At 45.0% G+C, this 16,513-nt stretch overlaps 1 protein-coding gene across 1 annotated transcript in view; it reads right to left on the bottom strand.

Annotated features, from left to right (window-relative positions):
- Positions 1–16,513, bottom strand: part of RPAP1 (RNA polymerase II associated protein 1) — a 68,156-nt gene that overhangs the window by 38,906 nt on the left and 12,737 nt on the right. The window contains exons 5-7 of the mRNA XM_063289917.1: positions 14,200–14,359; positions 12,795–12,971; positions 12,043–12,282 (exon numbers count right to left, since the gene is read on the bottom strand). Coding sequence (XP_063145987.1) covers positions 12,043–12,282; positions 12,795–12,971; positions 14,200–14,359 — 577 coding nt within the window. The remainder of the gene's footprint in view (positions 1–12,042; positions 12,283–12,794; positions 12,972–14,199; positions 14,360–16,513) is intronic.

Raw genomic sequence — 16,513 nt, 5'->3', positions numbered from 1 at the left:
AAGACGGGACCCTACGGCTCTGTACCGACTACCGGGGCCTAAACGCGGCTTCCCTGTCCAACAAATACCCCTTACCCCTGGTGAAGGACATGCTCGCCCACCTGTCCACGGGCAAAGTCTTTTCCAAATTGGACCTGCGCGAGGCGTACTATCGCATCCGAATCAGGGAGGGGGACGAATGGAAGACGGCGTTCAACTGCCCCCTAGGCGCTTTCCAGTACAAGGTACTGCCCTTCGGACTCGCGGGGGCCCCTGGGGTGTTCATGCAGCTCATCAATGAGGTACTGCATGAACATCTGTTTAAAGGGGTCCTGGTCTACATCGACGACGTCCTTATTTACACAAAAACATACGAGGAACACGTAACCTTAGTCAGGCAAGTCCTCGACAAGCTCAGAAGGGCGCAGCTCTATGCAAAGCCCACAAAGTGCGAGTTTCACAAAGACCGCCTAGACTATTTGGGGTATCGAATCTCCGGGGACGGCATCGAGATGGACCCCGCAAAAGTCGAAGCGGTACTAAACTGGGAGCGGCCCCGCAACAGACGGCAACTACAGAGCTTCCTGGGATTCGCGAATTTCTACAGGTCCTTCGCCCGGGGGTTCGCTGAGATAGCCCTACCCTTAACGGACCTCCTCAAAACCAAAGGGGTGGGGGACACCAGACGCGCCAAGAACCCAGGCACAGTGCTGAATTGGACTCCCGCGTGCCAGACCGCATTCGACAAGCTGAAAGCGCTGTTCACGACGGAGCCAATCCTCGCGCACCCGGACCCAGAACGGCCGTTCGTGGTCCAAGCCGACGCCTCAGACTTCTCCCTGGGAGCCATCCTCCTACAAAAAGACTCCACGGGGCTCCTGAAACCATGCGCCTACCTGTCAAGGAAGTTCTCCGAGACAGAGAGGCGATGGCACGTCTGGGAGAAAGAAGCCTTTGCGGTGAAATCGGCACTAGAAGCATGGCGTCACCTACTCGAGGGAGCCACCCAACCATTCGAGGTCTGGACGGACCACCGGAACCTCGAGGCCCTACGAACGCCTAGACGCCTTAGCCCAAAACAGGTCCGATGGGCACAATTCTTCAGCCGCTTCGATTTCCAGTTGAAGTTCATGCCGGGCAAGAAGAACTTCCTGGCCGACGCCCTCTCCCGGCTGCCCCAAGACGAAGAGCCCGCCCCAGACACCATTGGGACGGTCCTATCCGCCTCGCAACTGGGGATGGCCGTGACCACCCGAAGCGGCGCACGGAGGCAGCTCGACGCTACGGCGCAGCCGACGGCGGGACAACCGGCGACGGAAAGAAGGCAACCGCAACTACCAGGGGGAATGCGCACGGACCTCGCCGCCGCCCTCAAAACCGACCCCTGGTTCCTGGCAAACCCCGACAAGGTAACGATGGCGCAAGACCTAGCATGGGGGGAAGGCAGAATCTACGTCCCGGACTCGCAACGCCAGGCGATCTTGCATAGGTCACACGACGCCAAGCAAGCGGGACACTTTGGGTTCCTCAAGACCCTACACCTAACACGGCGGCAATTCTGGTGGCCCGCGCTCAGGCGAGACGTAAAAACCTACGTGGCGTCCTGCCCAACGTGCGCTCGGGCCAAACGGGCACCAGGCAAACCCGCGGGGCTATTGCAACGGGTGGCAGAACCCTCCCGCCCATGGGAGGAAATCTCTATGGATTTTATAGTGGACCTCCCACCCAGCCAGAAGAAAACGGCCATTTGGGTGGTGAAGGACTACTTCTCAAAACAGGCCCACTTCATCCCCTGCACGTCAGTCCCATCCTCACAACAACTAGCCAAACTCTTCCTCATCCACGTGTACAGGCTACACGGATGTCCCGCACGTGTGGTGACCGACAGGGGCACACAGTTCACCTCCAAATTCTGGCGGGCCTTCTTGAAGCTGACGGGGACCCAACAGGCCCTGTCTACGGCTTGGCATCCGCAGACGGACGGAGCCACTGAGGTTCTTAATGCCACCTTAGAGCAATTTATACGATCCTATACGAACTACCACCAGGACGACTGGGCTGAACTGCTCCCGTTCGCCGAAGTCGCATACAACAACGCCGTCCACACGAGCACGGGAAAAACCCCGTTCGAAGTAGTCTCGGGGCGCGACTTCGTCCCCATACCGGAGCTACCTCAACCCCCGGAACCCCAGGTGGACGCCAGCGACTGGGGACGGAAGATCGCGGAAGCATGGCCAGTAATCACGGCGGCGCTGAAGGAGGCACAGGCTGCTTACAAAGAGCAGGCCGACAAGCACCGGCGCCAACAACCGACGTTCCAGGCGGGGGACATGGCCTATCTCTCCACCAAGTTCCTAAAGTCAACCCAACCCTCGAAAAAACTGGGGCCTAAGTACATCGGGCCGTTCCGAGTCACGCAAATAGTGAACCCGGTAGCAATACGCCTGGACCTGCCACACAACCTCCGGAGGCTCCACCCGGTGTTCCACACCAGCCTCCTAAAACCGGCAACCACCTCCCGATGGCACCCAAGCACGCCTCAGCCCGCACCGCTTATGATCGACGGGCAACACCACTTCGAGATAAGGGACATCCTCGACTCACGCAAGCAACGAGGAACCCTACACTATCTGGTCAGGTGGAAACACTTCCCCCACCCGGAATGGGTGGCGGCGCACAACGTTAAAGCGCCTGACCTGACCAGAGCATTCCACCGGGCATACCCCGACAAACCGCAATCAAGGTCAGCAAAACCAACCCCCCCCCCCGCAGGCCTCCCCCCGCCTCCCGTGCCCCAAGGGAAGGGGCCCCCCCCAAGCCCGCGACTTGGGTGGACCTTCCCCCCCCCGGGACTCACTCCCCCCGCCCCGGGCCCACGGGGTGGTGACAAACGATCGCCAGCACCCTCCCCCCGCCCCCTGGCCGCGGGGGAGTGGCAAGCAAGTCAACAGGGCAACCTGGGGGCAACGCCCAGGAGACACAACAAAGGCGACGCACTCCAAATAAGCAAAAAAGGGCCCTACCTGGAGCTGAGCAGCACCCGACCAGCCACGCCTCTCGCCTCGCCGAACTGAGCCAAACAAACAGGGTGTGGTTGGAGCATGCGCACGCCAGGTCAGAACCCGAGCATGCGCACCATGGACACACCCTGGGAAGGCACGTGGTAGAGGGAGGAGCAAAGGGAGGGGCGACAACTACTCCGGCGGGAACTTTGAAAAAAAAAAAAAAAAAAAAAAAAAAAAAAAAATGGCGTTTTGACAGCTCCATGGGGGAAACCCAGAAACCCGGGGGAGAACACTATTCGGAAAGGGGGCAGTATGTCATGAGTGCCGTTGAGCTAAAGTAATCAGCGCAATGGCACTCATGACAATGACAAGGAAATAGGTGAAGGGGTACAAGTTAAGTAGCCATCAACCCACAACGACTAACGGCTAACAAACAATAGATAAACGGATCACGGAGCCACCCAAGCCATCAGCAGCAATACCACGGGGATCGCCCAGCTGAAAGCAATCAGCAGAAGAATGAAAACCTGAGGATGGGCGATCCTAGAAACCCTCAACCAATGGCAGGGCAACGCATGGGACAAAGGGGGGTGACGTGACCGAGAGCGAGGGGGCGCTGACCGGCGCGGGGTATTTAAACCCCGCACCGGCGCGCTCCTGTCACTCTCAGCTTTTTCTAACAACGTTGTACCTATCCTGAAATAAACCAGAGCCTGCTTTGCAACCCAGTGTCTGAACGTTATTCAGAGGTAGGCAGCGCATGACAGTTGCTATGTGTGTGCATTTGCACACATGTCCTGCCTGCTTCACATATGTAAAACACCATAAGAAGTTAAAACCATTACTGCTGTTATTATTATCAATATCATCATACTTCCATCATTCCTAGGTTCTGGGTTAGAACCCAAACGACTGAAAATTCTAGTCTAAAAACTGTGATATTCCTTGAGTGAATAGACAGCAGCGACAACAACAACAACAATATAATCTCAGCTGGTAAAACATGGTAACAGCGTTGCCAGAAAGTTAAAATCCAAAGGCCCAGCAACAGAGGATGGTTTTCACTTCCCTCCTAAATGTTAACAGGAAGTGGGCCATCTTTATGTCAGGAAACAAGCTACTTCTTCAGGCTGGAGCAAGTCTTCTTGTCCCTGCCCCTTTAGTTTCATGAGCGGTAGGAACATACAGTACGGCTTTTCTTTTTATAGGAAAAAAGCTAAATAACATCTAAAATGTCAACAGAGAGAGAGAGGGAGGATAAGAAAATTAAAGGACTGGATCAAAAAATATCTCTGCAAACTTCTATCTACCTCACATTTAGTTCATTGCACATTCTATTTTTTTTTTTTTAATGCATCAAGATGGTGGGTGTGAAGCAGGAAAAAACAACAGAAACCTGTACTGTTCAGCTATTTATAATTCAGTGCATTTGTGTGTGTTTTTTTCCTTTCCATTAATCACTAAATGGAAAAGGCTAATTAAACCACGCTCTGAATCATTTTAGTGCTTGTGTACCTCAGACACAAGCACTGAAATCTTGTCAACAGGAAAAAATACTGTTACTTATTCTACTGTTATCAGCAGACTGTTCAATTCCTGATAAATCCTCCTAGCGAAATATGAGCTGGCAGCCCAGATGATAAATAGGCACAGAATCTTTTCAAGCTTCTATTTAGTTTTTTCAGACTGAAATGTAGTCAGCCTGTGATGCCATTGCCTGCAGTTTGGTCTCCCTTACATGGAGTTTCATAGACATGGTCCACTCCATCCACTAGAGATCTGGCCTTCTATAATCAAGATTCAGTAGCAAACACTCTGCCCACCCTGGTGCTACAAAGCACACCAAGCAATGCAGTTTAATGTTCCTTACAAGCATTACGCAGGAATTATATACGCAAAACGTTAGTTTGTGACCACTTCAAGCATGAAACATCCCATTTTGAGTGCAAAATGAGAGCTTGGAGTAGTTCATGCTCAGAACCACTGTTTCAAGCTTGAAATGCTTCCAAAACTACAGCCTGTAGTTTTGAGACAGGAGACTCACACTCAAAACAAAGAGTACCTCATGAGGTTTTGCAAAGCTGCATGCTCCTACTTGCACAAAATGAAATATTTCCACCAAGTGCAGTGATCTCTGCCTGCAAGTGAAATCCAGTTATTAGGGCGCTCTCCTTGGATGCAGGAAAACCACACTGAACCTCTGTTCAATCGTAACAGTCCTGGGCATATAATTCTCTTTCAGACTATTTCACCTCACAGGCAGCTATGCAGTTGAAGTGCTGCTCTGTACTTTCTGAAGGAAGAGTGGACTGCAAATATCATAACCAAGTAAGTCTGTCATATTGGATGCAGACGCCAGCATTTATGGATTGGAGACATGTATGGTAACAGTGCTTTATCCAAGGTAGTCACTGAATTTCCACAACCTAAACAAACCATAAACACCTATCCCACCAATCAACAGTTTTAAGACCCTGGGAGAAATCATCCCTCTATCCTGTTCCCAAAAGTCTTGACCACCCTATGGAAGTTGAGAATGGAAGAGGCTGGCCTTATATCCACATGGAGGTTTTCCAGAGAAGGGGAAGCATCACTGAGAAGGCATGTACACGGGGTCCCTAATAACCACATTCCTTCAGAGGAATATGCTTCCTCTTCCCAATCTTCTTTGGCACACAGAGTCTTCCCACAGCAGGTAGCCTCAAAGATATCCAGATGTTGAGCCATACAGGCTTTTTGACATAAAAACTAGTCCCTTGAATTGCACCCAGAAGCTAGCTGGCAGCCAATAAAGGTCCTATAGTAGAGAGAGCACATGGGCAAATATAGATGCACCTGTAACTACCTGGGCCACTGCATCCTAAATCAGCTGCAGCACCAAGCCGAGTGAGCTGCAATAGTCCAGACATAAGGTGACACAGGCATGACTGAGGGCCCGCAAAGCTTCTCATTCCAAAAATGGCATGCTAGGTCTGCAAAGGCCCTCCTGGCCACAGCCTCTTCCTGCTGTTCTAACAGGAGCCATGAGTCCACGAAGACACCCAGACTCGTACTGTTTGAGTTTATAGCATTTATTGACTTACAGCTGGGGAATCTAGTGAATTTTGAAATTGCATCATAACAGTTCTGTTGAAGCATTACAAGAAATCAGGGTTTACAGTGATAGAAACTTATGCAGTCCCCCTCACAGCACGATCCTGAGAAAAATATTAGTCTTTGCTTCAATTTTTTTAACTGCAGCTAAGTGCACTGCAGAAAACCTGAACTGTGATTAATCTTAGGTGTGGTTTGGTGAAACAAGCCATATTTATATTACATGGTTTAAAGGTAGCTTGTTTAGAATAGATCATCACTATGTCACGTTTGGACAAAAATGAAAACTTAATTTCATCTAATTAAAATTATTTTCAAGGCCCTCTGGAGGAAGAAATTCTTCCAATAATGTATATAAGTTAAGAAAAATATAAAACAGTAATTCAATAAAAGGAACTCAAAAATTAAGAAAAAAGCAACAAAAACTTGGACTTTCAGGATTTTCTTAAAACCCCCGAAAACCTGATAAATCCCTGAAAATACATTATTCCAGAGACGTAGGGCCACAAATAAAGAGACCCCCTCTCTTCAACACTCCACCACCACCTGACGGCAATTATTTAAGAGCAGCTGTTCCGGGAACTTGAACCAGAACCATTAACAGAATTGGAAGAGAAAGTTTGTATCATCCCCATAGCCATGACAAAGGAAAGGGGGAGACGTGCTTGAGCCCCAAACTGATCCAAGTTCACTATTATATGCTACAACTTGTCATGATACCAGAAAAAAAGAAGCTAGGGTTTAAAGAGATTTTGAAAAAAAAATCATTGAATTTCAATTGGTGCAAGGCAATTTCAATGTGCAGGTTATTACTTTAAGGCCCTACGTGGAACAGGGCCAGGTTACTTGTGGAACTGACTTTCCCCGAGGGTATCTGCCCATCCCCCTAGGTCAGGTTGGGTGGACAAGCTCTAGGTCCCTCCCCTCAAACATGGTCATCTGGTGGGACCTTGGAGGGGTGTCTTCTTTGTAGCCATCCCGGCTCTCTGGAATAGTCTCCCACCTGAGATACAGGGGCCCCTACCCTTTTAGTCTTCTGGAAGGCCATAAAGACTGGTTGTGCCCCCAAGCATTGGGCTGACCCAGGGAGTTCACAGTATGAGTGGTTTGGCACCTGCTGGGAAGGGTATGATCTGTTTTTATATTGTTGCTTTTATTGGTTGTTGTGAGCCGCCTAGGATCACTGTGTGAGATAGGCAGCCATATAAGTTCATTAAATAAATAAATAAATAAATAAATTTCAAAGTTCTATCTGAATGCCTCATTTGCATTTGTGTGTCTCATTAAATAGCCAATATAAACAAGTGATCCAGCAGTAAGATAACTGGTTTCTCTCTTCTTCTGCTATCCACTTGACTGTCCAGGATTTAGGGCAGAGGCATTTTCCATTATTTGCAAATTTTTTATCTACAGAGATCAAGGATTGGATTTAGGTCATTCAGCATGGAAAACACATGCCCTATTACTGAAATACAGACCCTCCTAAGCGCTACAGTTTTGAGACGCAACACTAGCCTGATGGGGATGTAAACTGGCACGGCAAAAAGCATCATTCATGGGCCGATTCCCCTTGAAAAAATGGATGCAGGACCTTGAGAATTAAAAGACAAATCCTTCCATCTTATTAAGAATTTGTCTCTCAGTTTGAACAAATTATTCTCTTCCTGTGGCAAGAGCAGAGTTCCTCTTTCTCTTTGGAGTTACACCTATTATTAATTTATTCATTGTGAATTTACTGCTTGGCATCAAGAGTGGCAGCTTTCCACTGCTAAATGCTAATGCAAAATTAATATTGTATCTCCTGCTGGGCACAATGTGCTACAAGCGAAACTTCAGGAAGTTTGAAAAGCTTCATTGACATTTTGAATTGCTCAGTTCTTTCCAAAGATATGGTTATTTCTCTGCAAAGAAATTGCCCTCTTGAGGCAAGCCACTTTTCTTTTTCTGAGAACCCCAATCTGTTTTTCGGACCGCTGCACTCCTCTACTCTCATCAATTCTTTGCTGGTGTCCATAATTTTACAAATAGTTTGGCCTGAAGGCTGGTTTCCTTCTCATACAGAAAGAGCATCAACATTTCTCTTAAAGTCAACCACCTTATTATTTAGCTCCAGAATGCTGAAAAATAAACAGAAAATGTGGAGGATGTGTTGAAGTAACAACAAAGGAAATAAAAAGGAGGGGAGAAGACATGTTTTTTTGGAGGTAGGTAGTCCTTGAGTTATGGCCATTTGTTCGGTGACCAAAGTTACGACGGTGTTGAACGAAGGAACTTGAACGAAGGAACTTACGATGGGTCCTCCAAATTCCGGCCATTGCAGCATTCCTGTGGTCACATTAACAAAATTTGAGCGCTTGGCAACCAGTTCACACTTACAACTGGTAGCAGTGTCCCGCGGTCACATGATTGCCATTCGCGACCTTCCCTGCCAACTTCCCACAAGCAAAATCAATGGCGAAGCCAACAGGGAAGGTCACAAGTTGCTTAGGTAAGTCTTCCCAACCCCCAGCCTTTCTTCCCTCACATATACCACACCCTCCTTCCCCCTTCACTCACACACACCCTGTACCCTCTTTCCCTGGCCTCCCTGCACTCGCACACATGCATGCACTCTGCGCCCTCTTTCCCCAGCCTCCCTGCCCTTGCATGCACCAACGCCCTTTCCCCAGCTTCTGTGTGATCACATGCACCCCACACGCTCTATCCTTGGCCTTCCTGAGCTTGCACTGTACCACAGCATCCCCTCCCACAACTCATGTGCAGCCTGCACTGGGCCTCCCAGGGCCTCCCCATCCCCCTGCGGCACCCCCATCCTCTTTACCTGGGACTCTCTCAGCTTCCTGCTTAACGACCTATGCATCTGGAGTTACAACAGCTGGAACTGCCTGGATTGCCATTGCGTGATGTCGCGCATTATGGCCGCATCACTTAGCGATGGCAACTCCAGTCCCAACTGCAGTCGCAACTCAAGCATTACCTGTACTCAATCACTGTGCTCTCTCGCTCTTGCCTCTTCCGTGTTAAACTGCTCTCTCAACAAGAAAACAGTAAACACAGTACCTAATCTCACCAAAGCATACCACTCCAATCCAAAAGCCTCATTAAGCTGGCTCCAAGTGGCCGCTGAGACTGAGAGAATGTAGCGCATTAAGGATCAGGGAAGGGAAGGGAATGCTGCAGAGAGGTAAGCAACAATGGAGAAAGAAGCCAACAACCAGTTTACAAAAAAGCAAATAAAAAGACGCCCCATAACTAAATCTAAAACAATCCAATAAAAAAGAAAAGCAAGACACCATATTAATAAATTCAGAAAACAAACTTACATATATTGGGCTCCCCTAACATCCTGGTGTTAATGCCTATAGAAAAAGCCAAGTCTTAACAGCAATCCAGAAGGCCAAGAGGATAATCTACAGATAAAATTCTTAAATCCTACAGACCTCATCCATCTCAGGAGAATTCCCATCAAATAGGTTGATCTGACTAGCTCAGTATGCCTGTGGAACAGAAAGTAACCCTCTACCTTAAAGTCTTCATTGGAGGCTCTTCTCCAGGTTTCCCTAACAAATGAGGTAAGCAATTAATTACTAAAAAGAGGGCGTGTGTCATTTTGATGCCAGGTAAAAACCTTTTTGTTTCAGTATGTGGCAGCATATGGCCAACCTGATTTTAATTTTGATTAGGAACTTCTGTAAACTGTTCAGAGGACTTCATTGATCCACCATATTAAAATATCATAAATAAACGTCTGTGCAACACCTCATTTTAGACTCTCAGAGTGAAGGGAAAACAACTGGAAGCAAAAAAGACAAAAAGTTTTTTTCAAAGCCTCTTAAATATACAAATATTAATAGGAAGCAGATAATATCACGATTGGACATAGGAAGTAGTAGGTAAGGACTGAATCAGCCTACACTCCTTCCTCCCAAAGCACATACAGCCTCTCAAGAAGGGAAAGGTGCTGTTCAAAATTAGTCCAGTAGCATCTAGTCTCTAATTGTCACACCCTTTCTCTCTGATATGCCCTCCCAAAGAACAAGGCAAGAGAAGAAAGAACAAAATATTAAAAACTAGGACTGTACTGGGGCTTTAATGCATTCACTAGTACACTGGGACTTTCTCCTCCCCTCAGGGATCTCCAGGATGGACTTTGAGAATGAGTGGGAACTGCAGAGAGAGTGGGAATTCTTAGCCTGCAAGGAACAGTGTTGCTTTGTTTTGCTCTGCAGAACCACCTTGAAGGAAGATTTGATTCAAGATGATATCCTGATTCGAAATAGCTAGATGCTTGGGCATGAACAATGCTTCCACTTGAATCACTGAGGCAGAGCATTTCCATTCAGCCAGGCACTTCGACAATGCCAACTGAACTGTCTTTTATAAATGTACAGAAACCCTTAAGCATCAAAATGAACCAATCCTTTGAACTTTCACAGAGCCCTAGAAAATTCCCAATACATTCTGTGTGTGTAAACTCCTTCCACTAAGATTAGTAGCTAATAGAAGCATTCATCTGGATTTTACCCAAAGTTAAGTGGGAACAGTTTCTCTCCACCCCAAGAAATCCAAAAAGGCAAAGAGTTTTTCCCTCCCATCAAGACAATCTAAAATAGCATCTTCTTGGTTCTTTAGTAAGTTTTGGTGCTCAACAAAAAAAATGGTGCAATTGTTCTAGCTGAACATCATCCTGCAAAACTGAGTATGAATATGACATCTGAAAACCTGGCATCTTTGCTCAGAAATGTAAGCTTCTGTATCAAATACAGGTAGTCTTCACTTAATGACCATGATTGAGCCCAAATTTTTGGTTGTAAGTCATAACGACTGTTAAGTGAGCCAGAATCGTTTTTACCACCTTTTTTAGCGCAGTTGTTAAGCGATTCACAGTGGTCATTAAAGATTCAAGATCAGGGCATGTGGTTTCCTTCGGTTGTTAAGCGAATGGTGCGGTTGTCAAGCAAACCAGGAGTTACTTTGCAGTATTATAGTGGGCAGAGTGTGATAGTCATATGTTTTCCACCAAAACATGAGTATGAAAATGCTTCTGTGGCTACAGTGGTATTATTTTCAGTTAATATTACTGTTATTTTCAACTAATATTACTAGTTGATTATTAAAAACTTTTACTGTAAGGTCTTCATTGGAATCTTTGTTCTACTGTCCTTTTAAACCTGTTTAGTACTGTACTGTAGAACTGTAGTGCTTATAATTGCCTTTAATCTTTTCCCAGTTTTTGTTTAACGTAAGTAGAGATTTGTATGGTGCCACGAGTGTTCCATCCTCTGTCTGCCTGATTTTTAATTATATTTAACAATACTGAATGCTGGTTTACTGTTTTTAAAACAGATGTTTTATAAAAATCAGATTTCTATACAGTACTGTAACTTTCTTTTCCTGCTGCAGAAAACTCTGCAGCTTTTACTACTGTACAGTACTGTATATAAATCTGTTTTTTATAAAACTGTTTTAAAAAGAGTAAACCAGCACTCAGTATTGTTAAATATAATTAAAAATCAGGCAGAGGATGGAACATGCATGGCACCATACAAATCTCTACTTAAGTTAAACAAAAACTGGGAAAAGATTAAAGGCAAGTATAAGTACAGTACTGCATGGAAAAAATACTTACCTTTCCTGTACAGTACTATAAGGCACACTCAAGCCTCCCTCTGCCGGCTGCTAAATCACAGGAAGTAGTGCGACCACGTGACCGGGCCTGCTGCCTCAGAAATCCAGCCGTCGTATGCCTGGAGGACTTCCTGGTTCCAAAGGGCGAACATGTGACCCAAAATGGCCACCGCTTCCAGGATGGCCAAATCTTGGTCACGTGATTGCGGAGGCCTTGTGAGGGTCGTAATTCGGGCCCCAGTTGGAAATCTACTTTTGGGGTACCATTGTAACTTTGAATGGCCTTTAAGGGGCCAGTCAGTAAGTGAGGACTACCTGCTGCTATGTCTTCCATTACCTGCAGCATCCATTCTTTTAGGGGCTTCAGCTCTTGGGGAGTCCTCCATGCCTGGTTCCTCTTCCATGTTTGGTTTCTGTAGCAAAGTAGCTGTCATGGTTTCCACTGCCTCAGGCTGGGATACAGGCAATGTCTGTGGCTCTGTAAGCCTTGTTGGCCTCTCATGTTCACCTTTCTTTTCTCCTTCTTTAGTTGTGCAAGTACCATATCGTGACTTTAAGAAAACAAGTAAATTGGGGTCTGACAAATGAAAACAAAACAAAATACAAGCATTATTAATGGTCCCCTTCAATGAAATAATATTTCAATTCTTTCAGTCAAATGACTAAATATCTGGAAAAGGCTTGTCCATCTAGTCTTCAGGTAAGGGCTGCTTTTGGAGTGCAAATTAAAGACACACATCCCAATTTATGTCAGTGAAGCATTTTCTTATTCTGGCAGACCCAAGATCAACTTTCTGTTTCATGACTCTATTATGTGGACAGCTACATAAATTAAATATTGCAAGAGGAAAGCTTCAAATCTGGGAACCAATATATGTTTTTGAACTGTAAACTAATAAAGCTTTGGTACTTTGGATTGTGTTCTGCTGTGCTGGAGTTCATATCTTTTGAAATGTTTAGGAATGTGTCATGCCTTAATTATAGAGGAAGGTAAAGAAATCCAAATACGTAAATGAATTAAACACACCAATTGATTTGCAGTTTACCAAGACAGGTATTCAGCTAAGGTAAGTCAGCAAAAACAATTACCTAATTGAGCCATCAATCGCTTCTGCTCCTCCAAGATCTGTTCTTTAGACATCGATTGCAACCTTTCCAAATTTTCTTTGTGGATGTTCTGGGCTTCCTGCTCACCAGTCAGGCTTCCAAGACCTTCACCCGTGACAATGCAAGGCAACCGACTTTGTATGCTACCAACAGCATCACCTAAAAATCAAGAGCGCTCACTGTGTTACAAAACATACTCCGGAGTATTCATGTGTCTCAATTAATACCCTTCAGAGTTATATTCTGTTCTTATGCTTTACTTCCTGATTAAGAAAAATATATAGATGCTAAAATGATGATAGTATCCAGTTACTTTTTTGCTCTATAACTCACAGCAAGTAAGTATCTAGCAGCTATATATTTCTGCTTTGTTTCTGTAAACATAATAGTTGGAGGAGGAAATTTTGCCCCTAGAAGATGATTTGTAGTATTGAATTTTGACTACACATAGTCCTCACTTAACTTCCACTCATTCAGAACTGTTCAAAGTTATGACTGCACTGAATGAAGGGGACTTACGACCGGTCCTTGCAGTTGTGGCCACTGCAGTGTCCCCACAATCACATGATCGCAATTAGTGTACTTGGCAATAGCTTGCAATTATGACATTGCAGAGTCCCACAGCCAAGTGATCACTGTTTGTGCCCTTCACTGCCAGCTTCTGACAAACATCACCTAGCTGTACAAATTATTGTGAGTTGGGCAGCTTTCCAAGTCTTAATTATAACTGCATTATAAATAATGCAGGGTGGCAGTAGGCAATCTCTTAGTGAAGAAGAACGTCTGAGATCGTGTTGTGCTTAAGGAAACAAGACACAGCTAATCCATTGTGCCTAAATGCAACATAACACTTTACTCACCCCTTCTCTCGTCCAGACATACAACTTTTATTTGGAATTCAAATTATAATCTGAAATGGAATTGTATTAATTTATCAAAGGCCAATCAAAATTCCATTTCAGACAAAGGAATTGAGCTGGCTTAAAGGTTGAGAAATCTTGAGTGTCATAGCTAGAAGGGGCTAAGTAGCAAAGAGAAATAAATTTAAATGTGAGAACCCCTTATGTGCCATGGCAGTGATTCTCAAAGCATGAGAAATTTCTCCAAGAGAAAGGAAGGATATGCCAAGAAAAACTAGCATGACAATCAGTAAAAGAGTGCCCCACTTTCAATAATGCAGGAGGTCCTTTACACCTCTTTGGATTAATTTATAGTCTTAAACTGGTTTATACTCTGAAATAAGTCCCACTGAGTTCAGTAAGTGTGCAACAGGATTATATCCACAGCGTCAAGAGATCCTGGAGGCAACCACCCACTTTTTAAGAACTATTTGTTCTCACCTCCAGCAAATATCTCCAAAGCTTTCCGAGCCAATTGTAATATTCACCTTCATTTTCCCCATGGATCTGTACCTCCAAAGTATCTGGAGTGGCCTGCCCTGCATTTGACTGCTCAGCAGCAAGAAGAGGGGTGAAAACCCCTTCAGCTGCCTTCTTGGCAGCTATCTTCTGGGCAAAGATGCTTTTCTTTCCAGGTGCTGATTTTGCCTGCAGGAAGACAAGACAGCAAATCAAAACTTCACTATTTTCCCATGTTTTCATCCTATAGTGGGTACTAGTAAGTACAGGTTCGTATATGTACATTCTATGCACAAGAAAGAGGTATCAGCAAAACCAAGAGAGTCCCAAAGCTTGCAGAAGTACTGTATTAGCACTTAAGATGCATATAGAAGGTCTATATATAAGGGAGAAGGTCCCCAAATAGTACAAGGGAAACTGGCCATGAAGTGTGGTATGGCTAGGGGGCAGAATGGAATATCCTGACATAAAGCATGACTAGCTAGCTTTTCTTATAGATCCCGCTTGTATAACCATACACAGCTCATTAAATTTCCTGCCACTTCCTCCAGTCAGATCAATATGTATTATCCAAATTTGCTCTTTTTTTTAATGTATACTAATAGATGCTCTTTGATTTATGGTGCAGTCCTATAGATTTTTACTAGGGTTTAAACTGAGCTGTGCTGCCTATTGGGGGCTTGCTCCCTAATAAGAATACGTAGGAGCTCTGCTTTCCTTTATCCCTGTTTATAAAGATGATTCTGTCATTATAAACTTTTTCAATGAATTTTGCAACAGCATCTTAATTCAGTAGTAGCTCCTTTTTTTATCCAGGGGCCGGCATTTCAGTATTCCAGAGCACTAGTTACAACCTAAATAAAGCTTAGAAGGTTCCGATATAAGGAAAAAAAATGTAATCCTTCATTGCACTTCCTATAGACAGAAAAAAATTATTACTGTAATCCATTGCTACATGCGAAAATGAAAGGAAACTGACTTATGCTGGGGAATCAAACCTTAGGCTAAAATCCAGCAAGTTTCTTCCACACCAGCGCACACAAGAGCTCTCTCCCCATAATTAACCTGACAGACTAGTTATCCAAAGGAGGTTCATTTTCAAGACTAAACAGACTTCACTGTCTTGAAATGCCATTCCTGAATATCTGTGAACTGTAATAGGGCAATATTCTTACAATAATGAATTGGATTAATGATGCTTATCCAAGCAAAGTTTACATGGTATTTACATGCAAGCACAGCTACACCCTGATTATTTGAAGGATGCCACGAAAAGACAGGATAAAGCTAATTAACCTTTGTGCTAGGAGATTCAGGCAGGCATGAAGGAAAGAAAGAAAGAAAATAGGTTGTAGCCTCTAAGGTTGGAGAAGCTACAGGTAGTCCTCACTTAACAACCACAATTGGGACTGAAATTTAGGTTGCTAAGCAATGCAATCATTCAGTGAACCTGGACCCATTTTACGACCATTTTTGCAGCAGCCATTAAGCAAATCACATGGTCGTTAAGTGAACCATGTGGTCGTTAAGCAAATCACACTATTGATTTTGCTTATCGGAAGCTGGCTGGGAAAGTCAAAAATGGCAATCATGTGACCGTGGGATACTGCAACCATTGTAAATGGGTGACAGTTGTCAAGCTCCTGAATTGCAATCACATGACAGTGGGGACACTGCAAGGTCATAAGTGCGAGGAACGGACTTTTCTTCAGTGCTGTCATAACTCCAGGTGGTTGCTAAATGAATGGTTGTTAAGTGAGGACTACCTGTATTTGCTCACAACTGACTGCATGAAAGAGGTTGCCTTCCACAGGCTACAAGAATTTCTAAGGAGGCAAGTTAGCCTCGCTCAGGCAAGAGCTGAAAGAGCTGATTCAGAGTGCCAAAGCCACTTTGTTCATGTGGAACATCTCTGGATCCCATCTCGTATCTCCTGCCTGATAATTAAAAAGAAACACTACATTGAGAAAACCTACCATCAATATTTAAAATGATCAAAAACAGTACCATACACTACCATGTTTGCAGTGTATTAAAAACATCGTCCAAAAGTCTTAGCCTTCTCTTCAACGAGCTATTTGGATTCTCTTTCCTGTCAATCTCAGGCTGCTTCCAAGGAGACAAAATCCAACTTTCTCTCTCTCTTATCATTGGGGATTCAGTTTTCTGACTCACAGCCTCCTAATACTCCAGTAATTAGGTGGATGGGAACCACTCCTGAGCAGAAGAAAACTGCAGTTTCTACCTTCTCAAGTAAATAGGTAAGAAGAAGAAGAAACTCAAGTAAACACAGTGCAAAACCACAGAAAACTGCAGAAAAGGAAACATCAGAACACAACGTGA

Source organism: Candoia aspera, chromosome 1 (genome assembly GCF_035149785.1).
Source record: "Candoia aspera isolate rCanAsp1 chromosome 1, rCanAsp1.hap2, whole genome shotgun sequence".
In the NCBI taxonomy this organism is placed as follows: Eukaryota; Metazoa; Chordata; class Lepidosauria; order Squamata; family Boidae; genus Candoia; species Candoia aspera.
This window is presented reverse-complemented; position numbering and strand designations above follow the sequence as displayed.